Below are 27,539 nucleotides of genomic sequence, written 5' to 3'. Positions count from 1 at the left end.
TTTGAAATCAAGTATGGGAATTTTAAAATTGAGGCATTGCTTGACTGGGAGGTTAACAAGCACAAGACTGATAAGCAATTGGGACTTGGTGCGAGTATGGACATGGAAAGCAGATATTTGCATGATCTTAAGTTTACAGAGGGTAGAATGTGGGAGACCAGCCAGGAGTATATTGGAATAGTCGACTCTAGAAAGCACAAGTGAGGCCGGGTGAAGTCAGGCGATGGTACAGAAGTGGAAAAAAGGCAATCTCAATGAAGAAGCACATGTGAAATTGAAAACTTATTTTGGGATCAAGTATAACACCCAAGACTGCATACAGTTTGGTTCAGCCTCAAACAGTTGCGAGAGGGAACCATGGAGTCAGTAGCCAGGGTATGGTGTTTGTAGTGGGGACCAAAGATAGTGGGAAATTTCCTAACTGGCTGGATCTGCCTTGATATTAAGTACCCCAAAACGTGCAATTTTCACACCGGGGTTGTGGGGGGCCTCACCTTTCTGCCACTCAGCTGTACACCCATCAAGTTTTAGTAACTCGCAGAGAACCACTCTACTCCCCCTCCCACCCCAGCGCATAAAGTGCAGACATTAATAAGCTAACTGTATTTGTTAACGTTAGAGATGATTTAATGGCTCTGCAGAATCTGAATTGAACCTGTCAAAATCTATCAAAGTTACTTTGAAGCAAGTCGCTACATTGGAAATTCCACTGTATGAAAAAATAATGGGAAAGTGGGGGTGGGGAATTTGTCCTTAGTACCTGTGGAATAGCAAATGCTTCTCAATCACTCCTGCTAGGAAGTGCATGTGTGTGAATGTGAAGCAACAGGACTTTATAGCTTGGCTGATGACCCCCTACTGCTAACAATCGCTGTCTAGACCCTCACATGAAAAATAGCTATTTGAAACAGGTGCTGAAAGATTGCTCCAGCCTGGGTCCCAGCATAAGTGAAAGGAGGAAAGAAATTTAGAAAGAAACAGAAATGGGAAAGTAAAAGTGTTGACCAAATCCAGCTAGAGGTACCTGATCCAAATAAAGAACTCAAATGTGCCAATTCATTGCTACACAACTTTACACAATCCTCTACCGTAAACATCCTAGTAATCACCATTGACCAGAAACTTAACTGGACCGCTCTCACAAATAATATGGTTACAAGAGCAGATCAGAGGCAGAGAATTCTGCAGCAGGCAACTCACCTCCTGACTCCCCAAAGTCTGTCTGTCCACTATCTACAAGGCACAGGTCAGCAGTGTGACGGGGTTCACTCCACTTGCCTGGATGAGTGTGGCTGCAACGACACTCAAGAAGCTTGAACATCATCCATGACAAAGCAGCCTGCTTGATCAGTACTGCTTCTGCCTAGCCTAAACATTCACTCCCCCTGCCACCAGTGCACTGTGGCAGCAATGAGCACCATCTGGAAGATGCACTGCAGCTACTCACCAAGGATACTTTGACAGGTCCTTCCAAACTTGTGGCCTCGACCACCATGGGAAAGACCACCACCTGTAAGTTCCCCTCCAGGTCACACACCACCATGAAGTGAAAATATACCGCTGTTCCTTCATTAGTCGCTGAGTCAAAATCCTGGAACTCACTCCCTAACAGTACAGTGTGTACCAACCTCACATGGACTGCACTGGTTTAGAAGGAAGCTTACAACCAGCTTTTCAAGGGCAATTAGGGGGGCAATAAATGCAGGGCAGTAAATGCCAGTGATGTCTATGTCTCATGAGTGAACAAAAATGATCACTCATGACCATAGAATCATAGAATGATACAGAATGGAAGGAGATCATTCAGCCCATCAAGACTGCACAATTCCTGGTCCAAGCATTCTGTTCAAATACAAGGGGAATAAGGGCAATTAGGGACGGGCAATAAACGCTGGCCTAGCCAGCGACACCCACACCCTGTAAAATAAGTAATTAAAAAATTCTTACTTGAGGAGATAAGACACAGGGGCATAAAAATGGAGCCGGTAGCAATGTTCTCTCTAACATCTATTTGCTGTGTGCGGCTGACTTGTCATACTGGGTGGTCCCTTTAAAATTGACATGCAGTCACGCATGCACACATCTTTAAGGGAATATTACCTGTGGTGGACTGTTTGATCCTCGTGTGGCACATTGCAGATTCCTGCACGGCCACACACATGCACAACTTACAGGGGATACTGGTTGGTAGCTTATCGTCCTGGCACAATCTGTCCTCTGCCATCTTGAAAGGGGTCCACCACTTGGCGGTCAATGCAGTGCGAAAGTAGCACACTTGGCACGAGCCAGCCTTAATCTGATGAGCTGTTTGGTGTCCTGCAGCTTGCTGCTTCGATGCAAGGTCAGAACCTCAAAATCGTGGCCTTCTCTGCACCATCACGACGGCCAGCTGGGTGGGCGCACTCTGTTGCTTGGTCACGTAAACATTAAAAATAAACGCTAAGTTCTTCACTCAAACATAAAAAGATTGCTCAATTAGATAATTTACCGCATAGCCCATTAACTCTAGTAACCTGACTGCCAAATTTCACAGAAGGCAATAGCTTATCCATTTATTTTGCATAAAATCCATATTCTTTCAGTGTTTCCTTGTTGTTGCATTGCTGAATCAATGATTAAATAACAATTTTCTGTAGATAGAAGCACTTTCAAAGCGAAGTACTTGCTTCTTTATGTGTCACACAGGTTATATTTGTTAATTAACTCCTTGTGAAGATGAATCTCTCAGCAAAGGACTTGCCCTACAGCACTCAGAAAACTGATGCACCACAAGAGAAAAAACACTCAACAACTTCTGTCAGCCATGGGCAACACCATTACTTCAATTTCTGCAGGCCAATCTATATCATGATTAATTTCCTAAAACAGCTCCAGTCAAGTTTTGCCGTGTTCAAAGAGTGCCGACAGCAAACCTCAGCTAGTACTGCTTTAGGAAATGAATCATAGTTGCTAGCTTTCATCTAAAACTGAAATGCATGTCAAATTACCATACAGACGTGCCTCCTGATGATAGTATGAATTAAGTTAGCTGAGTGAGTACATTCTCAGAAAATACTGTTCTGGACAGAGATGACAGACATATCTTTTGGACCCAAGAATTTACCTGAAATAAGCATCTTATTTAAATAGAATTTACAGCACAGAAACAGGCCATTCAGCCCAACTGATCAATGCTGGTGTTTATGCTCATGAGCCTCCTCCTGTTCTATATCAAGTAACCCTCTAAGTATATCCCTCTATTCCTTCCTCTCTCAGGTACTTATCAAGCTTCCCTTAAATGCAACTGTGGTATATGCCTCAACTACTCCTTCTGGTAGCAAGTCTCATATCCTAACTACTTGTGATATACATTTTCCTGAATTCCCTAATAGATTTATTTGTGGCTGTCTAATATTCGTGGCCCCTCATTTTGGACTCGATACAAGTAGAAGCTTTTTCTCTGCATGAATTCCTTCAAAATTTTGAAGGTCTATATAAGGTCAAATCCCCCAACCTGCTCTTCTTTAGTGATACATAACATTGTTTGCAGGGCTCATTAGTTATGCATTTATTAGCATTCAATTCAAGTCCAACTGTATTAATTAATGTAGCCATTGTTCAATGGCTGCAATATTTTCTTGCAAGAAGACAATTTCTCTGATTGCCACATGTAGCAACATTGTGAATGAGTTTGGAACAGTATCTCCCCATTTCTGTATTTACTGGTGGAATTGCAAACATATTGCTACACATTGTGACCAGAAGAGTCAGGTGAGTTCAATGTGGATCAAAGCATTTGCTAGAATTTGTATGAATATTTTTTTTGGAAAAATTCGAAAGGCATTGGATCTATATTTTATCTTGGAAACTATTCAAAAATACACAGTCATTAATGAAGATGCAGTGAACATAATGATGGCACCACACGATGAATCTCCCACCATTTCAGACCCCAAGCCTATTCTTTCTATTTTGTTTTAGAACATGTATTTGCAAGATGACACAACCCCTTCTATAAAGGATAAGTGCTTAGCTGCTTTCTGCCACCATTAAATCTAATGATGGTGCACATTGATTTTTTTTGTTCTTAAGGACTCAGACGAACACAATTTCTGTCGAGCAAATAACCTGAATGCACTCCAAACAGTTGCTGCTCTTATGAAGGGAATAGCTAGCTCCTCTTTGAGATGCAGCCTGTGTGTCAATATTCATATCATCCATGCTAGGAGCTGTGTCATGTCTTACATCCTTCTTCCAGTCTGAATGTTCACTGCAGAAAATAACATACACAACTAGCCCAATTGTCTGTCTTTGTTTTCAATTGGTGGAATAGTTCAAAAGTATTCTACATTGCAGGTAAACTGTTCCTGCAATATTTCAAATCAAGTTGCATATCACCCCTGCAAATATTGATAGATTTGAGAGATTATTTTCCTATTTCTTCATCAATGATTCCTATAAAGCAAGATATTAGCCCAGATTTTCTCCATGATGGAGAGCCTCTCCACCGTGGTGAAAATCCCAGAACCGGACAAAGCGTCACAGTCCTGCCCCCGAAACCCAGCATTTCCAATTTTCACGAAGGTGGGACTGGAGTCGGGCTGGGGTTCTGGGAACCATGGTGGCAGCTGGCTATTTAAATTACCAGTCGCTTCCACTTACTTCATATTGTTGCACTACCGCTGCGTGAAGTGCAGAGTGCGCAAAGCAGGCCAGCTCAGGGAAGGTGGCTTTTTTGTGCATTTCCTTTGGAGAACTGGGGAACTCCTTGGAGAGGTGAGGTACCCTGTGAAGTTATACTGAAGTTTTCATTTAGTGCCCCACATATGACAGGACTTCAACTCCCACTGTCCTCTCATGACACAAGGGAACAGGAGGGTGGGGCTGCTGGTCCACCAGAGCAATTTTTTGTTACCCCCACCTAGGTGCAAGGGAAACATTCGTGCTTCGGAAGTGCACACAGCACTTCATCCAAGGAAAGGTAGAGGATGGGCATGGCACACTCTCACATAGAGGCAGTAGAAGCCAGTCAACGTGAGCACCTGGAGCCCAGAGTGACGGCCAAAGATCATGAGGAAGAGGCAGCAGCACTAGCACCAGGAAGGAGGAGGATAGGCCCAGGTTCTATCCTATGGGGAGGGTGTACAGACCAAGGACATCATATCCCAACATGGCGAAAAACCAATACTGGAGAAGACTCAGGTTGAGCTGTGGTGTTGTGACAGACATTTGTCACGTGACGCAGCAGCAACTGGAGCCACAATCCAATGGCCCCCATGTCCTGCCAGTGGCTGAGGTAATCATCAAACTAAACTTCTATGCCTCAGGCTCTTTCCAGGGCCCACTAGGAGACTTGGCTGGTATATTCCAGTCAGCAACACACAGATGCACTATGGAAGTGACTAATGCCCTGTTTGCTCATGTGGGTGAGTGCATTAGTTTCCCCATGGATCTTGAGTAACAGGCTCAAGGAGTCACAGCCTTTGCTCAAATTGCAAGCTTCCCTCATGTACAGGGCATCATTGTCTGCACCTATGTTGCAATCAAGGTCCCAACTCAACATGCAAACACCTTTGTGAACAGCAAGTCATTTCACTCCATCAATGTGCAGGTGGTTTGTGACCACAAGAAGGAGTTTCTTCAAGAGTGTGCAAGATACCTGCACAACTTCATACTATGGAATTTGCAACTCCCCAATCTATTTCATCCACCCACAAAGATCTGGGGCTGCATCCTGTGGGGACAGGGGCTACCTGCTAAGAACATGGCTAATGACCCCGTTTAGGAAACCACAATCCGAGGCCGAGCAAAACTACAACAGCAGCCACGTTATCACCAGGAGCACCATCAAGCAGGCCACTGGCATTTTAAAAATGAGAGTCCGATGTCTTGATCCCTCAGGTGGAGCTCTCCAATATTCCCTGGCAAGGGTTTGAAGAATAGTTGTTGCATGCTGCACAACATTGTGCAGTGGAGGGGACTCCAACCTGATGATAATGAGGCCACGGGCAGAGCCACACCCTCCGAGATGATGAGAAACAGGAGGGGGGAGGAGGAAGCCCTTGTACATTCAGGCCTTTCCGATCCAGACAAGGATGATGAGTCCGACAATGGCAGGGCAACAGGGAGGCAAGGAAATGCCTCCAGGGCTGATTCCGTGCAGGAGGAGGTTCTTGCCAGACAGGTCATTGTCCAGAACAGATTTTTGTCAGCTTCTCCAAAATAATTTCATTTATTTTTTTATTCATTCACGGGATGTGGGCTTTGCTGGCTGGACCAGCATTTATGCCCATTCTTGTTACCCTTGAGAAGGTGGTGGTGAGCTGCCTTCTTGAATCACTGCAGTCCATGTTGTGTAGGTACACTCACAGTTAGGAAGGGAGTTCCAGGATTTTGACCCAGCAACAGTGGAGGAACGGCAATATATTTCCAAGTCAAGATGGTGTGTGAATTGGAGGGGAACTTCCAGATGGTGGTGTTCCCTCTATCTGCTGCCCTTGTCCTTCTAGATGATAGTGGTTGTGCCATCAGACAGTCCCTGGTGGCATACCTACACAGTAAGATGCTTGTATCTTGAAGCCAGAGTTTCTCAAGGACTGTCCACAAGGGAGCAAAGTATCATCAATGAGTTAAATTCTGTCACATTCAAACTGTAGCTACACTCTTCATCATCAACATGGTCATCAGCATTTTGTAAACACACATGGTAATAAGCCCCTTTCATCTTGGTTCCCACACATCAATGCCATTAACCATGAATGATACACCCATGCCACCAAATGGACCATCATCAAGCAATCCCCACAATGTAGATAATGACATGAATGAAGGCATTAAACCCTATACACACTGACACAAATGAATGTTGTATCACTCATGCAGATATGGCATCTCACACATGATGATTAGATAACTGTGCCATGACATTGAAAGAACTTGTGCTACGCCTATTCCAGCCAATGTGCCACATGCATCAGTCCTGGCTTACATATACCTCTGCGAACCACACAAACTACATCCTGTGACACTGGAAATGCCAATGCAGCCACAGCACATGACCAATATTAACTGGACAATACATGGCTTACCGAGCTGCGCTGCCCACACCAAGGCCAGGGTGCAACACTACGGTGCAGATGAATATCTAACACCCAGCATTCATGCTTCTGGTGCACTTGCTGACCAGCATCTGGTCGTGGAGTTTGACTATTAAGCCTGCCTCAATGTCATGCTCAGGTGGAAGCTGAAAGGTACAAGGAGCATCTCAAGTGTTTGGGTCTTTGACTTCTGGAGTTTTATACAACAGAGAAGAAGTTTTCGTCGGCCTCCCCAATCAGACCACATCATAGCTCCTAGCGAAGACACTCAATGTGCACTCAGTATGCCACGCTCAATGTTACTAGTAAGAAGCCAGCTCACATTTTTATCATTTCTTTTGAGCTCTCTATTGTACACGCACACATAGAGTCATGTAGAAGTGAAAAGAAATAAATTGGCCGAGTGTTCAAATGTTCAATCTACAATGTGAATTCAGTAACCACGGGCAGCAATGATCATTGGTACATGTGGGGCAGACGAGGGCTAAGGCAGAGGGGCTGGGCAGATGACAGAGGATGAGGGGTGGTGAGGAGCTTTTAGCATCTTCAGCCTTCTCAGTTACCTGCACAGCCCTAGGTTGGCCCTCAGATGAGGTTGTTGGGGCTGGCTGCTGGTGCAGTCCAATCCAGCAACTGCTCGACCAACAGTGCGACTGTCCTGTTAAGGGTTCATGGCTCCTCATGTATTCCATGGATGCCAGCGCTCATACACTGAGCAGACTGATCCAGACTACTGAGGGAGGCTTGTACCCTTTCCTGGCCGAGACGCTGCTCTTGCATCCACTCAGTGTGTTACTGCATGTGTCTTTCCATGAGAGTAGTCAACCTTTCATGATTAGAGGTTATGGGGCTGGGCCACCAGGACATTGCAGAGCTCATGATGGTGATGGATTACTCCAATTACAGTTTGAGAGCTCCCAGCACCTCAGGGAACTCCACCAGATGTCTACATATCTGCTGTTGATTGGACAAATACTGCACCCCAAAGCTGACTTCCATGGCTCCACATTCCTGCCAACTGGAGCCTCATTCTGACTTTCCTCCCTCCTTTAAGGGGGACTGTGCACAGTTGTTTCTGACTCTGGCACCTCCTCCTGCACTCTGGTGCAGTGACTTTCACCCGGTGCCACCAACTCTAAGTGCGTGCTACATCCATCCAAAGTGCCTGTGTCTGAGTTGGCAGGATGTGAGCTAGTACGGTATGATGCTGTGTCCTCGGACATCTCTGCCTCCTCTTCGTGACCAAGGGATGAAATGGCCCCTAGGGGTGGGGGTGGGGAGAGACCCAGCAGAGTTTGGATCTGCGTGTGACACAAATTGAGATATTTAGGTATAGTCCTGCTCACTGTGAAAACACACTCTGTTGCACGCCACTGCCTTCACCAAGCTCCCTTCTACCACCCTTATGATGCAACCCCATCGTTGAGCTCCCTCTCATGGCAAAATCCCACTGTGCCCAGCAAAATGACAGCATGGCCTCCATCATGAACACCATGTGCCAAGGCAACCCCAAAACTTCCTTTATCACTGCTACTGGAGATTCACCGTCACCAACAGACAGCAGCTCCAGCACCCTGGTGATCTCCATGGCCATTTGCTTCATGGGACACATGGGCCTCAGGTGGGCTCTCCCACCCTCAGTCCGGGACATCTCTCTGGCGTTCTCTGCCCTTTCGTTCTGCAGCCACAGCGTAAAATGATGCTGCCCTCATATATAGTGTGCGCAGATATTTTACTCTTTAATGCATCTGTTTTGCATGCGGCTAAATGAACTGCTTACACAATATTCTGCTTCAGCATTGAGCATAGTACGTGCCATGTCTCGCACCTTGTATGCAGCATGCATATGTGACCCTTCCCTTTGACTGCTGTGTCTAGGAGCCAAGTTACTCACCTTGCCAGAACGCAAAAGGTCACTGAGCCTTTTGCGGCGCTGAATCCACGATCTTCTGTGGTCACTGGTGGTGCCCACCGCTGCTGCAATCTGAATCCATGCCTCCCTGCTCATGCCAGGCAGTTTTCGACGGCCAGCTGGGTAAATGATATCCCTTCGCCTTTGGACTTTCTCTACCAGGACCTTCAGGTCCAGGTTGGAAAAGCACGGGGCAGCTGGCCCCGCCCTTTAGATGAGCCTGATCCATGCGACACTCTATTAATTAATAGGTTAATTAATGAAAATGTAAGGTGAGAATGGTCATGAGAAACTCAAAATACATTGCAATAATTCACTTTTGTATGCTTTTGTGATGCACATCATCTCATCATTCATCCACTGAGTCAAGCTAGCTCACTAAATCACTACATCTTATCTCAATCAAGTTGTGGTGGCAAGACAGTGCCATCTCCATGGCTTTGTCTTGGGAATACACTCAGTGGTTCAGCTCAGTGCACTTTTGATGAGGAAGCATCAATAACAGTTCTTCCACAGGGAAAGCCTCCTCCAAAGCTCCTGACATGCTCCATTCACCAGGACTGAATCGCCAGCGGGGGTGCTTTGTATATGCACCCGAGCACCTGACCCACACCAGGCCTGCCTGCAAACTCTCTCCATTTCCGTGGTCGTCTGCCCCAACTTGTTTTACAGCCTGCTACCCCCCCACCACCACCACCCCCCCGCCACTCCCCCTACCCCCCGCCCCCCCAGACCAAGAATCCAACTTGCGGGCGGACATTTTTAAAGTTGAGGTTTGTTGAGGCGGCAACCTCCCGACTCAGCAAACCCAACCCAGGATGAAAATCTTCCCCCTTGTTGCTACCTTTCATGTAACAAATTATATTTATATAGTGCCTTAACCAATAAAACATCCCAAAGGCATTTTGCAGGCGAGTCTTAAAGCAAAATTCGGCACTGAGTCACATCAGAGCAGATGGCCAAAAGCTTTGTCAAAAGAGTAGGTTTTAAGGGATGCCTCAAAGGAAGTAAGGGCAGCAGAGAGGCAGAGATGTTGAGGGAGGGAATTCCAGGGCCTAGGAAGCTGAAAGAACAGCCTCCAATAATAGAGTAATTAAAATTAGGGATGCTTAAGATGCCAGAATTAGAGGAACGCAGATATTTCGGAAGGTTGTGGAGCTGGAGAGATTACAGAGATAGGAAGAGGTGAGACTTTGAAGGGACCAGGGTGAGAATTTTACCTTTGATGTCTACTGACAAGTGTAAGGATTATTCAGTATTGAGACATTACCAGCTCACATATATAAAACCTTATGCCTTGAGCTTCCCCTGTGCAATATAAGCAATGAGACCATTAAACAATATGCATGAAATTTCTCTATCTGCACTTTAACAAATGTATTAATATGTTTAAAACAAATAGATTTTTGCCTTTGTTGAAACAGTGCACAATGGAATCTGAAGGAAACATGTTCTCATCAGACAGCACAGTCTCAAAGCATGAGAGTGCTTACAAAAACAGAAAATGCTGGAAAAACTCAGCAGGTCTACAGCATCGGTGGAGAGAGAAACAGAGTTGACATTTTGAGTCCGTATGACCCTTCTTCAGAGCGAGAGAGAAGTAGAAAAGTGATGAAATTTATACTGCTTATGGGGGCGGAGCAGGTGAAACTGGACAGAAGGCCAACGATAGCTGGGGGCAAAGGAAAGGTTGACAAAGAAGTCATGAACAAAAGGATGAAGGGAGTGTTAATGGTAGTGGTAAGGGCTAAAATAGGTGCTGATAGTGGGAAAGGTAAGAAAGCAGAATGCGATAATGGCAGAATTCTAGCTTCACCTGCTCCACCACCCCCTTAAACAGTATAAATTTCAACACATTTCTACTTCTCTCCAGCTCTGAAGAAGAGTCACACGGACTCAAAACGTCAACTCTGTTTCTCTCTCCACAGATGCTGTCAGACTTGCTGAGTTTTTCCAGCATTTTCTGTTTTTGTTTCAGATTTCCAGCATCCGCAGTATTTTGCTTTTGCACTAGAGTGCTTAGTTTAGTCGTAGCCATAGCAGAGCAAGTGGAAGTTCTGAGGCCTTAATTACTGCATTTCTGAACTAAAGTTCCCGCAGTCAACTTAGCTTTTCCATAAAACCCTGCATTAGCTTGTTTTCTCTTTGAACCAAATCTCAACATTCAAAACACAAACCTTCATTATGATTTATAGCAACATGATTCTTACATAACACTCTTTTCATTCTGCTTTGAAAACCTAGTACAGCAGAGATGGAAGAGGTACACTCGGGCTTTGCAGATTCTTAACTAGGAGTGGTAGCTTTCATGTGATTCAAGATCAGGTTGAACACTGAGAGCCAGAGTGGAACAAAGGCCCCAGCATCAGATCGGTCTTAGCAGTGACAGCATGAGTAGCTTTTGCAAAGGTTATATCATGATCATTAGCAGTGCTATCACACGTTGAGAAGCAGACCCCATGCAATTGTGCTTTTCCAGCATCTTTTGGCAATAACAGCAAGTTTCTTACAGGGATGACAACAGCCTACATTTGTTAAAAATAAAAAAAAACATAAATTACCAAAGAAAAGCAAGAAAATGGCAGGGGGTCAGTCATGTAAGAAAAAGAAAGATAGTGTGACATTTTAGATGGGACACTTTATCAGATCCATCCTAAATGCTGATAGAGGATGCCTACCTAAATGGTTAGTCTCTTGTTCTTTGTTTAAAATGCAAATCTTCTAAGTGAAGTCCAAGCATTTTCCATTTTATTTCTGATTATTGCCAGCATTTGCCATCCTCTATTTTATCTTTACTCAATCATACTTAATCCGATTTCACAGAATATACATGGACTGGAAAGCAATTACAGCTAATTTCAGATCACGCAAACACATTTTCAAGACTGAATTCAAAAAAAGGGAGTTTAGCAGCGTCCAAAAAACCCTTGCATAAAATGCAATAACTCTCACAGTGACAAAGTGAAACTAAAAGGGGATGGTTAATGAGAGTTAATGGGAGCTACTAAAAGTTAAATTACATCCATTAGGATTACATTACATATAAGAGGTTAAAAACTCAGGATTCATAGTGGAAGCATACAGTGAGAGGGATTATAAGGAATAAAAGGGTTATTAGGATAAGGAGTACCTTGGCACCTATGGCTCCAAAGACAAATCAATCATCTCTAACAGAGAATTAATCAACACCTGAAGATAATTACAGGCCCCACGGTTTCTAGCAGGTATATTGGTGTTAACACAATTTTTCCACTAATAGGCAGTGGCCTGAGAGTGGAGGAAAATGCAGTGTGGGACCCTGCTATCATTTGACACTTTTGCAAATTTGCCATTGTGTTTTCTGGTAAAGGATACATTAAACTTGGTTCATTACAATGATGTGAATGTCAATTCATTGAAAGGATTCCAGGTATGAATTGTTCTGATTATATACTACTCCGATGATGTACCAAAAGTCATTCTCGTTTCTGCATCCACCCGGGAGCTTGCTTAAGCAGGGAGAAAGTAATCTTGACTGATCGCTGTCAGTGTCCCATCACAAGGGAGCGTTATTACAAAGGACAGGATGTGTTCATGTACTGTAATTGGAGCTTACTGGAGGACCTCTTTTGCTTTGAAGGCCATGCTGCACCATGAAGGTAATCATACTTTAACAAGGTGCGAACTGCTGTTTGAACTGCTAGAAATAGTAAACGTGCTTTACGTACTTTAAGCAGTGCCTTTGTAATTGGCACTAATGGTAATGGCATGCTAGTGCCATTTGCCTGATTATAGGTGCTCATTAAGGGCAAAGGAGGAGCATGTAGGTAGTGGGAACAATGGGAAATGGTATGAAGAGCAAGAGATGGAGTTACAATAGATAGCACCTGTACAGGTGTAATGGGCTGAAAGATCTTTTCTACTGAATTCTCTATGATTCTATGTAAGCAATTAATGCATGTCTACAATTAACTTACAGAAGGACAAACTAATGTTTTGAAAGACAATGGATAAAACTTAGCATATCAACCAATGACCTGGTGAGGAGATTCACACTATTCCACCGAACTTCAGAAGGACTGACACAATGGTTTCCACTATTGGCAGTTAATATTTACTTCCGATATAGCGCTTAGATCCTTTAAAGTCAAGGGATGTTGTCCAAAGAATCCTCAACATTATACCACTAATAGCTGTCAGACTCAGTCTACTCAGGTTGAACACAAACTCAGATCTCAGAAATGAAAGACAATCTTGCAACACATTGCGCTACCCAGAAGATCATTCCTTTGAAAATTACATTTCTGAACTAAAAATGAAGTGTACCGAAGCCTATAGTAACAACTGATATTTTCTACTTCTTAGATTGCAATTCCATCAACTTCCACAATCATTTTTTGTATTGTAAAATCAAGACCCTAAACTAGTTTCCCTGAAGTGGAGTGAAGCAGTATTAGAAACATCCTTTCCTTATGGTCCAAAGTACTTAGCTTTACATTTTACTTCTTCCAATCAACTTATCCAGATGGTATTATGCTCCAGTGGTCACCCATGAGCTTACTCTTTAAGCAGCAACCCATTTCATTTCACATGTTTTCAAATAAAAAAAAGATCTGCTTTCATGATTATATAATTACAAATTTCATATTTTATATTTCATAATGGCAGCAGTCAAATTTGTTAGGCAACCCAGCACCGAAGGAAGGAATAAAAGTAAGGGTCAAAAATTGGTCAAAAGAAATAAATTCTATCAAGCTATTAACAACATACAAAAGAAAAATAGATGAAAATGTAATTATCTACACCCAAAAAAGGACTTGGGTGAAGAAAAATAGTAAATCAACTTGTAATAACTGGGCTGAGGACAATAATTAAGTGATAAATTCTAGTACTGAGGTAATGCATGAGGCACTACAGTTTTAATGTGTTGAAAAATACCAGGAACCCATGAGAACAAATTTATAAAAAGTATGTAGAGGTCACAATGTTGCATGTTGTAGCTCAATACTAAATGCAATGTTGGATACCATTTTCTAAACTAAGAGGTACAGGAAACAATAACTCCCCAGATAAGTGTCAACACCTGTAGCCATTTACACACTGAGCACTTCCCTGGGTTTTTATTTCTAACATCCTAACTTCTAAAGTGATTTCTATTTACAAGGCTGGGCAGCTTTGTGGGTTTCTGTGTCCATTCATTTGTTCCAGTGTCAAGAGGAATACTCCACTGATGTAAGCCTAAGGGCTCTGTCTCCTTGTCAGCTACAATGCATTGCAGGCAGGTCAGTGGTTATAATCTATTTAGTGATTGATTACTGTTTGACAGGTGGCAGTTTTATTTTCTCTGGTGAATGAGATGGTAGGGTTTCGCTACTTTTTGGCAAATGTGAAAATGGGCAATTTGACCTTTCCGTATCGGAGAATGTAGAAATTAATGTCGCTTTCCCTCCATTGAAGCTCTGCTTAATGAAATATGTTGATTTTCCGCTCTATTCTACCTTGATCATTACCTTAAATTCTTTTTTTAAAAAATTTTAATGAAAGTTGTACAATATGTATGGAAAAACAATTAATTAGAAGGAGAAATTATTTCCTTCTATTTTCCTCCCAAACATGAGCAAAACAATATCAAGAACAACTTTTATCTATATAGAGCCTTTAGCATACCAAGATGTTTGAAAACTAATAGCAAAGGGTTTCAATCAACTTTAATTCCACCAATTCAGAGTGGACACTAGGCCATGCAGCTTTGAGGTTATAGTGGAGGTGTCAGCTGTGGCTCAGTTCATAGCACCCTCGCCTTTGAATCAGAGGGTTGTGGATTCATGTCCCACTCCTGGAAACCAAGAACTGTGATTGTACTCGAAAGAGTTGCAATCTGTGACTGTTGATAACTCGAAAGAGTTTAAGGTTAAGTAGATTTAAAGAAGGCTATGACACTGCTAAGTGCTGAGGAGTATTCATTGGTGGTAGGATGAATCTGCTCTGCGTTATCTACTCAGAATCACAACGCTGTAGTCAGTTGATCAGGCCTGTTTGTACCACCTCCTCACTCTGAAGTATGCACAGACCAAACTTACTAGAGAATTTCCCAGGATTTGCTAACAGTAACTCAGATAATGCACTATTAACAGCTATATTATTATATAACTTATTGTATATTCTTATACTGCTAAAATGGAACTATATTTAAACAGGATTATTCCATTAAGGTCAGAAAGCCTGTTGCTGTAGTTAAGTACAACTCAAGGTCACTCACACTTTAACCACCGTCCACTCAGGGGCCTTTAGTGTGTTGGAATATGTTTGCTAATTTCAGATTGCATTGGAGAAGTACCGAACATTTTATATTTACTTGCTTCCAAAGTGTTCTGTCTAGAGTACATTGGCTATTTGGGATGATTTTATGTATTTGCCCATCCCTAATTGCTCTTGAACTTAACAGTTTGTCACACAATTTCACAGGGCAGTTCAGAGTCAACCACATTGCTGTGATTCTGGGGTCACATATAGGCCAGACCAGGTAAGGATGGCAGTTTTCCTTCCCTAAAGGGCATTAGTGAACTAGATGGGTTTTTACAATAATCGATGATAGATTCATGGTGACCGTTACTGAGACTAGCTTTTCAATTCCAGACTTATTAATTTAATTTAAATTCCACCAGCTGCCGTGTTAGGATTTGAACCCATGGCCCCAGAGCATTATCTTGGAGCCTCTGGATTACTATTGCAGTGACATTACCACAGTCCTAGTGACATTTCCATGACCACCACTTCTCCATTTCACTATCAGATCTTCCATAGTGTTGCTCATGCTCTGACTGAAGATGTTCAATTTTATAAGGTGAGAATTCAACCAAATTAACTCAACCGGTGTTTACATAACAACAGCTCCATTTCATGGCCTTAAAATCTGCAGGCATTCTGGTTCTGGTAGTTTGCCTTCTTGGAGAATTATTTTGTTTTGTTATACTTTATTAGAAATGTTAACACTGAAAGTTGATTGCGAGATTTGAAGTGTGATAGAGACACATGAAGGACGAGAAATGTGTGCCTAATGTTTTTCATTTTAAAACCATCTCCTTGCATGATGCAGGGCAGGATTTTAAAATAATAACAGTGTGAGGAGATTAAAACTGCAGGGTTCTGTTCACCTGCAGCCTCTAATCATTTCCAAGCCAGTGACAAACACAATATGGTCATTAGCAAGGGAAAACCTTGCCAACAAGAGCTGATTAATCTTAGAGCAAAAGGTCTCAGCTGGAATCACAATAAATTGGAGAAGATGAGGCAGATTTATCCACTACTGCACCTGGGTGTATTGGATTGTTTGGCCACAGCATATACAAGCACATTACATGGTGAGGGCTACATTTTCCTAACAGAGACTGATATTTGTTGGTTAATTTAAATGGATGCGAAATCAGGCAGGCTCCACGGGTGCGTGCTTCCCCTGCACAATTATGCTGCATTATAGACCCGCACGTAGGAACACGAAACACGCTCCACTGCTTTTAGGTGTATTTATAGATGTGCAAGGGCTGATTAGCGAGGGGAACAGATTTGAAGTGATTGACGAAAGAACCAGAGGCGATATGGGGCAAAACATTTCTATGCAACAAATCGTTAGGATTTGGAAGGCACTGCCTGAGGGTGTTATGGAAACATGGCCAGAGTTTTTTAGCTCGTCGTGCGGGCGCTCGCCCGACCCAAGCAAGCATAAAATGATGCGTGATGACGTTGGCCAAGCCTCCCAATGTCGTTGCGCGCTCACGTGATATTTCGGTTGGTCGGCAGGCACGCGCCGGAAGTCAGCAGTGCACCCGCCGACAATTAACAGGCCTATTAAGGCCATTAAAGTAATAATTGAATTAAATTTTTCGCTGCCCGTCCAACCTTATGGTTGGCGGGCAGGGCAAAAGGCTAAGCGGCCTTTGGATTTTTTTTAGGAAACCTCACCCACGGGCGGGATGAGGTTTCCAACAGCAATTAAAAACAAAATAAAAATGTAAACATTTCATTAAGAACGTGAGCCTGCTCATATGACAGAGTCACATGAGGGGGACATGTTCTTCGACAATTTAAAATTCTTCATTTTTATTTCTTAAAACCTTCAGCTCCCCGAGGTAGCGCTGTGCCTCAGGGAGTTTTTCCAGCGCGTACCTACGTGCATGCGCGAAGTTCCCCGCTCAACCTCCTCCCCCCTCGGCTGCAGCACATGTTTCACGCTGAGCGAGCCTCAGTTAGCCCGCCAGCATGAAATCGCAGCCCGGCACCAAGCGTGGGCGGCGGTCGGCTTTCTCTGCCAAACCCGCCTGACGAGGGCAACATCCTGGGCCATATTTAATAGGAGCTTTCAAAGGGGAATTGGCTAAGTACTAAAGGAGAAAATAATTTCAGGAGTATGGAAAAAGAATGGGAGAGTGGGACTAACTGGATCTTTTTTTCGAAAGAGTCAATGCATACTCAGTGAGGTGAAAAGTCCTTGTGTGTCATACTTTTCTGTGATTCCAGGTATGCAAGATATATTTCTCTGTACATATTGGCCTGAATTTTTCCCACGTCGGGCAGGCTCCGCGGGAGTGGGGAAGCCGACAGGCTGCCCATGGTCGGCTCCACACCACGATTTCACATGGGCGGGCCAGTTAAGGCCCACCCTGCATGGATCGCGAGCGGTAGCACTATGTGCAGGCGGGGAGAGGAGGGATAGTGGGCCTGGCGCGCAGAAAGAGCACTTTAATCTCCCTGAGGCATGGAGCTGCCTCAGGGGGATTGAAGCGCTTTTTGAAAAAAATTATGGAGTCATAGAGGTCTACATCCTTCCTATGATGCAGATTCCAGAACTGCACGTAATACTCTTCCTGTGGCTTAACCAGCGTTTTATACAGTTCCAGCATAACCTCCCTGCTCTTATATTCTATGCCTCAGCTAACAAAGGCAAGTATCCCATATGCCTTCTTAACCACCTTATCTATCTGTCCAGCTACCTTAATGGACCGGTGAACATGCACACTAAGGTCCCCCTGATCCTCGGTACTTCCCAGGGTCCTACCATTCATCGTGTATTCCCGTGCCTTGTTTGTCCTGCCCAAGTACATCACCTCACACTTATCCAGATTAAATTCCATTTGCCACTGATCAGCCCATCTGACCAGCCCGTCTATATCCTCCTCTAATCTAAGGTTATCCTCCGCGCTATTTACCACCCCAACAATTTTTGTGTCATCCGCGAACTTACCGATCAACTCTCCTACATTCAAGTCTAAATCGTTTATATATACCACAATCAGCAAGGGACCCAACACCGATCCCTGTGGAACCCCACTGGACACAGGCATCCAGTCACAAAAACACTCCTCGACCATCACCTGCTGCTTCCTGCCACTCAGCCAATTCTGGATCCAATTTGCCAAATTGCCTTGGATCCCATGGGCTCTTACCTTCGTTATCAGTTTCCCATGCACGACCTTATCAAAAGCCTTGCTGAAGTCCAAGGAGACTACGTCAAATGCATTGCCCTCATCTACACACCTGGTCACTTCTTCGAAAAATTCAATCAAATTGGTCAGACATGACCTCCCCTTAACAAAACTATGCTGACTGTCCTTGATTAATCCCTGCCTCTCCAAGTGTAGATTAATTCTGTCCCTCAGAATTGCTTCCAACAGTTTCCCCACTACTGAGGTTAGACTGACTGGCCTGTAGCTCCCTGGTTTATCCCTTCCTCCCTTCTTTAATTAATAAATGCAATAAAAATTCAATGAAACATGTCCCCTCATGTGACTGTGTCACATGAGAAGGGACATGTTTTTAACGTCAAAAGAACGTTTTTATTTAATGTGTAATAGCTTGTGAATGAGGCTTCCTAAAAATTGTAAAGGCCACTTGGCCTTTTCAAACGTTAGGTTGGATGGGCAGTGTAAATTTCAACTTAATTACCTTGTTAATGGCCTTAATAGTCCTTTCAATTATCAGTGGGCGCGCAGCCGATTCCAGCGCGCGTCCGCTGAACGAAACACCATTGCTATCCATAGCTCCAGGCTACATGATGTAATGTAACATGCATGTAAAAGTGTATGTTGCCACAGAAACTCAAACTACCTTAGGTGATCTGTAACACACCACCACAATACATAAAGAAAAACAGAGATTATGGTAGAGCAAAGCATCCAACTATGATGAATTTAATCAGCTCATTGTAAAATTTGGTATAGGTTCCTGTGGTCAACCATGGAGAACTCATCCAACATCAATAAATTGAATGATTCATGTTGCCTCCCTGGTATATGGGCTTAATTGATTTCACAGTTCACTCATTCAAGGAGTACTATTTGAAACTATTGTGCAAGAATTATTCTCACACACAAATACAGATATTAGGAACTAACGATCACCAATTTAGTATTTTTTATATAGTATTATAAATGCAATATGTGTAGCTGATGTCCCATTTACAGTTTGTTATTATGATCTGACTTTCTGAAATAAAAACCAGATATAAAATTTCAGATGGAAATATTTGACATCTAAGAAATGCCTTTCTTGTAAATGTTTCCTGTAAACAGAAGCTGAGTTAATGAATCAGTACATCTTTCATCAAAATAAACTAGCCATGCCTTAACAATTTACAGATTATCTCAATGTTTAGAATAATTTTGCGAATTTATTACTATTTTGGAATGAGACACATTATTTACCTTGCTACAGAAGTCCTCCAGCAAACCTTGTGAGTTACTCTTTAAATGTTGGGACAAAATCGCCTTTGCCTAATGCTAGGAACTATCTTTAAGAGAAACTATCTACAATCCTTAAGAATCGTGTAAAGCATTCACATGGAAAGGGATTTAATATGATTTCTCTGTTGGCAAGGGGGTAAAAACCAATCTACATATCAGGGGCTGTAGTGCTTTTGACAATATTACAGCAAGCAGATAGAACACTAAGTAAATGGCCTTTTTAGATATAGGAATGGGTTCTTTTGTGTATTATGTCAAAATCTGGACTGTTTCTTTTCTAATATCAGAAAGTGATGTGAATAGGAACTGTTAACAAAACAATGAACAATGTGAAATAGGGTCTACAGATCACAACAACAACATTCATTTAATAATACTTCTAAAATAGAAAAACATTCCAAATCAGTTCACAGAAGCATTATCAAAGAAATGACCACCAAATTAAAAAAAAGATATATTCAGGCAGGCGATCTAAAACTTGGTTAAAGAGGTTAATATTAAGGAGGACCTTTAAAGGAGGAAAGGAAAAAAAATTGCAGGTTGCAGAACCTCGATATTTGAATGTCCAGGTTGTCAAAAGGATGAAGGGTACACTATAAAAACAGAATTAGAGGAACAGAGCGTTCAGAGACACTATAGGGCTGGAGGAAGTTGTTGGTAGAGGGAACGGAAAGGCTTTAAACATGAGGGTGAGAATTTCAAATCTGAAGTGTGGGGGGGCCAACAGCCACTGTAGATCAGTGAGAACAGGGTTGATGGGTGAGTGACTTTGTACAACATAGGATATGGGCAACAGAGTTCTAGATGAGCTGATGTTTACTGAGGATGGAGGATATGGAGGGTCAATCAAAAGGATATTGGAACAATTGAGTTTGGAGGTGAAGGTTTCAGCAGCGGATAGGCTGAAGGAAAGGGAACGTTACAGAGGTGAAAGTATGTGATCTTTGTAATGGAGTGGATATGGGATCAGGAACTCAGCTCAGGGTTGAATAGGATACTAAATGCATGGGTATCCTGGTTCAGCCTGAGAAAAAGGCCTGAATTTTTCCGATGGCCTGACTCGGCGGGGAACACATCCTCACTGACTCTGAGTGTCCTGCAGCCATTCCACGCTCAAAAAGAGTGTAAAGTGGCTGCAGGTGGAACTTCCACCCCTCACTTGGGAGGAGGTCCCGCCTTAGTGAGCCGTCAGCCAATCTGATGAGCCAGCAGATCTCCAACCCTGCAGTGACAAGAGCCGCAGTGCACTGATGAGGCAACGCAGGAGGACACCTGAGACTAAGTCCGGGCACCGGAGACCCAGATAAGTTTAAAGGGTCCCCGGGCGGGGAGGGTAGGGAAATGTCCGGGGGTGTGCAAAGGAGGTGATCGGGGTCTCAGGGGAGGGGCCAGGGTGGGGGTTAGGGGGGGTGTGGAGGGAGGTCCAGAGGCCACTGGGCTTCAAGATGGGAAGGATGGGGGGTGCGCCCAACTTCAGAAGGAGGCTTCTGATGGAGATCCCCCTACTTCTCGCCCAAGATCCAACTACATTGACTTTGGGGCTTTCCCCACACAACTTGCAACTTCAATCCTCCTGCCAGCCTGAAGCTTGAGGCTGGGTGGGAAACAGCCATTAAGTGACCAATTATTGGCCACTTAAGTGCCTCAATTGGGGCAAGGGCGGGCTTCCTGTCCGAGGCCTTGCCCAGCATAAAATCGCTGTGCGGTCAGGGTGGGCGGTAACCTGCAGGGAATTCTGATCCTTCAATTTCATGCTCCCTCCCCCTCTACCTAAAAACCCGCTGGTGTGGTGGATGGGGGGTAAAATTCTGGCCAATAGATGCTGCGTGAAATGGAATTGAAAGCAAACGTGTGGAGCTATAGAATCTGCAGCTATGTCTGACATTTGGGCTTGGTAATCTTCCACTCAAGACTTATGCTAATGCTTGGCAAGGTTGCACGTGTGCAATGCTGCATCTCACAGGAACAAAGATTAGACAGCAAGACTTAGTCCTATCTAATAATGTACGTTCTGTTGATTTATTGGGAGCAACATCATGTAGAAGTTAACTCCCTGCACGATACTATCCCCTTATATGAGGATAAATACAACCAAAATTACAAAACAAATGGGAGGTTCTCTGCAGATGAATTATAATGCTGAAATAATATTGCACTTAAGCTTTTTCCAACATTACAGAGTTCTTTGTGTTTATATTTCAAAAACAATAGTTCAACCTAAGCAGAGTTACTAATGATTATGATTTGATGATTTGCAATGTTCCCTGGAAATGGGCCTTGTGCTGAATGTTGCTGCTTGCTACATTGCTTTCATCAAAAAAGTTTTTTTTAATGGCACAGAAGTCTATTTGAGGGTAGTCATAAAGAAGAGTCTTAATTTCTTTAATTTATGCAATAACACATCCCAAAGAGTTCAGTTAAAAAGAGGAACATTGAACACAAACACAATAATCAAGATAGACCTTTCACTCACCTCTCGGTCCAAGATGGAAGGTGGCACCACAGTCACAATGTCTCCTTTCTCTGGGTCTATGTAGAACATGTTTGGAGATGGTGTCTCGGGAGTCTGTTGAATGATGCTGTAGCGCAGAACTGCGTTGTCTGTATTGGGGTCATCTGCATCGTAAGCTGTCATTCGCATTACAGTAGTTCCTAGAATGGGAGTTATAATGACAGTTTATATCACTTCTTTATTTTTTTACTTTCTGCAGTAGTTAAGATAAATGTCAGTGTGTGCTTTCCTGATATTTTCCTCCTAAGCCCTAGCCTCAGTGCTGTGTCTAAAAATATCAGTAAATGTATTGTAGGCACTGAAGCCTGGGTGCAAATATCAGCAGATTTCCAGCTTCCCAAGCCTCCAGCATCATACACCTGCTTTCCTTTTTCTATACAGCTCCTCCAATGAGTTACAAGACCAAAAACTGACTAGCTTGGGAGAATGGGCACCTGATTAGGAAACAACTGCCAATAAATGACAGATTCACACAAACGCCTGGATTTTCACCAAGTCGGGATGACTCAGGAGCCCTTTAAAAATGGCAGGCATGCCCCGATTCCGGGATTCCCAACCCTATTCCTGGGCGGTCTGATTTTTCGGAGTGCCTTTAAAGGGTGTGGGCTGGTTCCTGTCAAAAGCTCGCATCCAGCATTTCCGACCTGGCTGGCTCCATTGCAGAGATCGACATCTCCTACTCCTCTGCAATTTTCATGGAGTCGGGCCAGGTTTTTAAAAGAATCGTGGTTCATGGCCGCTTGGAGATGTTGCGATTGCTAGTCTGCATGAAAGGACCTCTTGAAAGATAAGTTCAAAAGGTCCTCCTCACACCTGCCATGCCAAGCTATGGCACTTCCATGGTCACTGACTCACTATACAATATATAAAACCAATGAACCCTATAGTGACAGTAGGATGTGTAAAAAAAAAGCTTTCTTAAAAAATAAATGAATATAAATATGTATCAATTATAACTTTCTCCAGTGCTGAAAAAAGTCATTTCACTACAAGCAAATGAAAATGTCAATCATCTAGACCCTTTAAAGTAACAGTAACAAAAACCGCAAACCCTTGAAACCACTTAACCTTGTTTAAAGAAACATTGTGAAATTGAAAACAGAGATTAGAGAATCTGAGCTATCAATCAAACAATGTTTTCTCTGGGGTGCAGGTGTTTTAGTACTCTAATGGTTGTCTGAGTTCTCAGCCAAGCATACATGATGAGGTTTGGCTAAGAGCCCAGAGATCCATTACGCTTGTTGTACCTGGCGAGGCCTTAAAGTCCAGCACCTGATCTGGAAGGTCTGTGGCTTTCTTCCCTATGCGTTTTCAGAAGTCATAAGTTAATGCATCTGCCACATAAAAACATTTCTGTAAAAAAAAAAATTCTGCTCTGCAGTTCAACAGTGGTTGAAACAGAATCTCAAACATTTAGGAGCCGGCCACTGGATTTCAGGTGAATTGGCTGCTTCAACCAACAGGATACATCACAATGGAATTGCTGTCAGCCTCGAAGGAAAAATGCACAATCAAATTCATCAAAAAGAGCGATGGTACCCACATCAATGCCAAGGGAAAGAGCAAAGATCTCAGTGATATACTGGCAGCAAAAAAGAACTGCAGCTGCAGGGAAATATTAATCTTACAAAATTATTACCATTAAAGTTAAAGTTAAAAAATAGCAAGGCTTTGATAGTACTTGTGGCCTTGTTGGAAAATGCTTTCCATTTGCCTCAGACTATTTTACAACTGGAATTTATTTATGAGGCAAAAGGTAATTTCCCAACATTTGCAGATGATCTCTTAGAGTGCTGACTGGTTCGCTGATGGTTTGTCAACAAAAACCTGCTTTTTATTCCCAGCATTCATAAGAATGGTAACTGATCAACACTTCATGATCACATTGAATGGCGGAGCAGGCTTGGCGGGCAATATGGTCCAATTCTGCTCCAACTTCTTGTGTTCTTTTGTTTTGGTGTTCAAGCAGTAGCAACAGCAAACATCAAAAACAAATGCGGAGTGAATTTCAGACTTAAAGGGTTTCTTTTTAAGAAGAGATAACCATTTACAGTGTTATTTTCTGCCATGTTTTATTTAGGGTTTATAATGTTTGACCTCTCTATCATAGCCAAGAAAAGTCACAGTTCTCAGAGGTATAGCATCATCCAGCCAGATAGGCCACAATTCTTGTTACGGTCCTGTGCATTGCTCCATCTCCATTGTAACATAAAAAATGTTGGATACTTTTTAGGAATGTCCCATCCCTTGATAGCTGCCTGGTTAGCCCCCCCCGTTGGACAGTGTACTTATGCATGTATTGGGTGAGGGCAGAATTGAGCTCAGCTGCGATGGCTATTTTGAACAGCTTGCTGGCATCCTAGCCTCAGGCATACAGAACGACGATTGGTTGAATTATAAAAGGGTTTGGAACCATACTGGAGCACAAATCAGCACCTTCAGAAGAGTAAGGAAGAAAATAAAGAGGTGCAGAAAGGTTGAAGTTCAATTTGTTCTTCGCTAGGTGGTAACGCAGTAAGAATGGAAAATATTTTTCAAAGCAGAAAAAGGTCATATCAGGTTTCACAAGAAATATTAACTTAACATTTCCATAAATGTCAAATTTGCAAGGTATGATCTTACTTTGACCCAATGTTCTGATGTAGGTCAGGTAGATTTATTACAGTTCTTCATATAGCTCACACCGTACAAAAAAACACAAGTCTTGTTCCTTGGTGCAATTATATCAGGATCTAACATCCTTGAAATGAGGTCCTATGACAATGGCTTCAAGGGGTTCTATGTGTTCTCAGAATCCAGTTTGAGAATTCTCTTAAGCAAAAGAAATGAAAGATTTGCATCACAACCACCAGACGTATCAAAGTGATTTACAGACAATTAAATACTTTTTGAAGTGTAGTCGCTGTTGTAAAGTGGGGAACGCAGCAAAAAAATTTGCATACAGTAAACTCCCACAAACAGCAATGTGATAATGACTAGATAATCTGTTTTTTCTTGTGATGTTAATTGAGGGATAGATATTGACCAGGACACTGGGCATTACTCACCAGCAAAATAGTGCCATGGGATCTTTTACATGGGGTCTCAGTTTAACATCTCATCTGAAAGAAGGCACCTTGTATGGTGCCACGCCCTCTCAGTACTGCACTGGGGGGTCAGCTTTGATTTTCATACTCAAGCCCTGGAGTGGGACTATGAACCTAGAACCTTATGACTCAGAGCTGAGAGTGCTACCAACTGAGACACGGCTGACACTACGAAATAAAAGCAAACGCTTGCTCATCTGGGATTGTTAGCAGCTGAACTGACGATGAAAAGTAGTTAGAACACAAACTTCTTATTAAATAGATCTGCAGCTAGCATTTAACTGCCGGCATTGAAATTTGAATAGAACTAAATCCTCACCAGTTTGATATTCTGAAAATAATTGTTGCACTTTAAAAAAAAAAATTAATTCATTCTGGTAAATTATGGGTACACAATGTTCTAAAGATGTCCATTTTTAAACAAATAATTATGGTTTAAACTTGGGTGTTGCTAATTCAGGGAATGAAGAAAAAGTTCAGTTAATGTTCTGAAGCCGAATAACTAGGCTGGTGGAGATGGATTTAAGCAGGGGTCATGTGATGGGAGATGTAAATTGAAGACAAAGGACAAGGCAATAGACCAGGGTAGCGCTATGAGTGATGATAACCAGAGTGTGCAGGAAGGGCGAAAGTGGACAAACTTAAGGGTGTACCAGAGTGAGATGCCCACGAACAGTAGCTACACTATAGGACAGAGTACACAGGAATAAATAATGGAGGCTTGTAAGAAAGGTACTGCAATAATCGTGGGTGATTTTAATCTTCATATATATTGGACAAATCAGATTAGCAAAGGTAGCCTGGAAGCTGAGTTCATAAGAGTGTATTCAAGACATTTTCTTAGAGCAGTACATTCTGGTGCCAACCAGGGAGCAGGCTATTTTAGACCTGGGAATGTGCAATGAGACATTAATTAATGAACTCAGAGTAAAAGAACCTCGAAGCAACAATGATGATAACATGACAGAATTTCACATTCAGTTTGAAATGGAAAAGTGAGTCTAAGACCAGTATTTTAAATCTGAATAAAGGTAATTATAAGCGTATGAAAGCTAACCTAGCTAAAGTGAATTGGGAAACTAGGCTAAAAGGTAACATAGTAGAGAAGAGGCGGCAGACTTTTAAGGAGATATTTAATAGCTCTCAGCAAAGATTTATCCCAGTGAGAAGGAAAGACTCTGAGAAGGGTGCATCATCTATGGCTGAATAGAAAGTTAAGGATAGTATCAAATTGAAAGAAACACTGTACAAATTTGCAAAGATTAGTGGTAGGACAGGAGATTGGTCAAGTTTTAAGAACCAGCAAAGAATGACTAAAAACATAATGAAGAGGGAGAAAGAAGAGGATAAGAGAGTGCTATCTAATAATATTGTTATGATGCCAGCTGATGTTACTACTGGACAAGTCAGATTCCAAGGCCAAATTCGACTTGATAGATCCTAACTTTTATTTTTTGTTTAGAAACGTGGAGGGTGGCTACTGAACAGGGTCACAGGAGTCAGCTGATGAACTTTTAACAAAAGAATAAAACATTTATTAAACAAGAAAAGATGATCTATATTACAATACTCCTTCACCCACAGATATATACAGATCTGTAAGGATAACACAAATTACAAAAGCTATCTTATACTCTCATGTTCCTAGCAAGTACACTGCTCATGTAAACCAATAGGCGATCTGTAGTCAGGCACGCCCCACTCTGAAACCAAGGGCAGAAATTTCTGTGCCCGTTGGTGTCGGGCGTGCTCGGGGCGTGAGTGGACAATATGGTGAGAAGGCCAAAAATTAGTAAATTGGTTTCACGATGTCGTGAACCCAGTTTGAGTTCATCCACTCAGCCCATCAATGGCAGGCTGCATTTCCTACCATCGGACACTGGGAACCTCATTATAATGCTTCTGCACATCATGATAAGGTTAGCCCACCAGACTCATCCTTCACGTTGGATCATCCACCCACAAAACACGTGATGCTGTACCTGCATACTAACGTTTTGTGATTTATGTACCAGGACAGCCAGATCCCTCTGCACCACTGAATTCTGCAATCTCTCTCCATTTAAACAGTATACTGCTTTTCTATTCTTACTGCCAAAGTGGACAAGTTCACATTTCCCACATTGTACTGCGTCTGCCAAATTTTTGGCCCACTCACTTAACCTGTCTATATCCCTTTGCAGACTCTTTACCTCCTCTTGACAACTTACTTTCCTACCTATCTTGATGTCATCGTCT

General features: G+C 42.7%; 1 protein-coding gene across 1 annotated transcript in view; it reads right to left on the bottom strand.

Annotated features, from left to right (window-relative positions):
• cdh13 (cadherin 13, H-cadherin (heart)) overlaps positions 1–27,539 on the bottom strand; it is a 1,028,759-nt gene that overhangs the window by 297,762 nt on the left and 703,458 nt on the right. The window contains exon 7 of the mRNA XM_078544562.1: positions 22,177–22,355. Within this exon, the coding sequence (XP_078400688.1) occupies positions 22,177–22,355 (179 nt within the window). The remainder of the gene's footprint in view (positions 1–22,176; positions 22,356–27,539) is intronic.

This window comes from Cetorhinus maximus, chromosome 6 (assembly GCF_964194155.1).
Source record: "Cetorhinus maximus chromosome 6, sCetMax3.hap1.1, whole genome shotgun sequence".
Classification (NCBI taxonomy): domain Eukaryota; kingdom Metazoa; phylum Chordata; class Chondrichthyes; order Lamniformes; family Cetorhinidae; genus Cetorhinus; species Cetorhinus maximus.
This window is presented reverse-complemented; position numbering and strand designations above follow the sequence as displayed.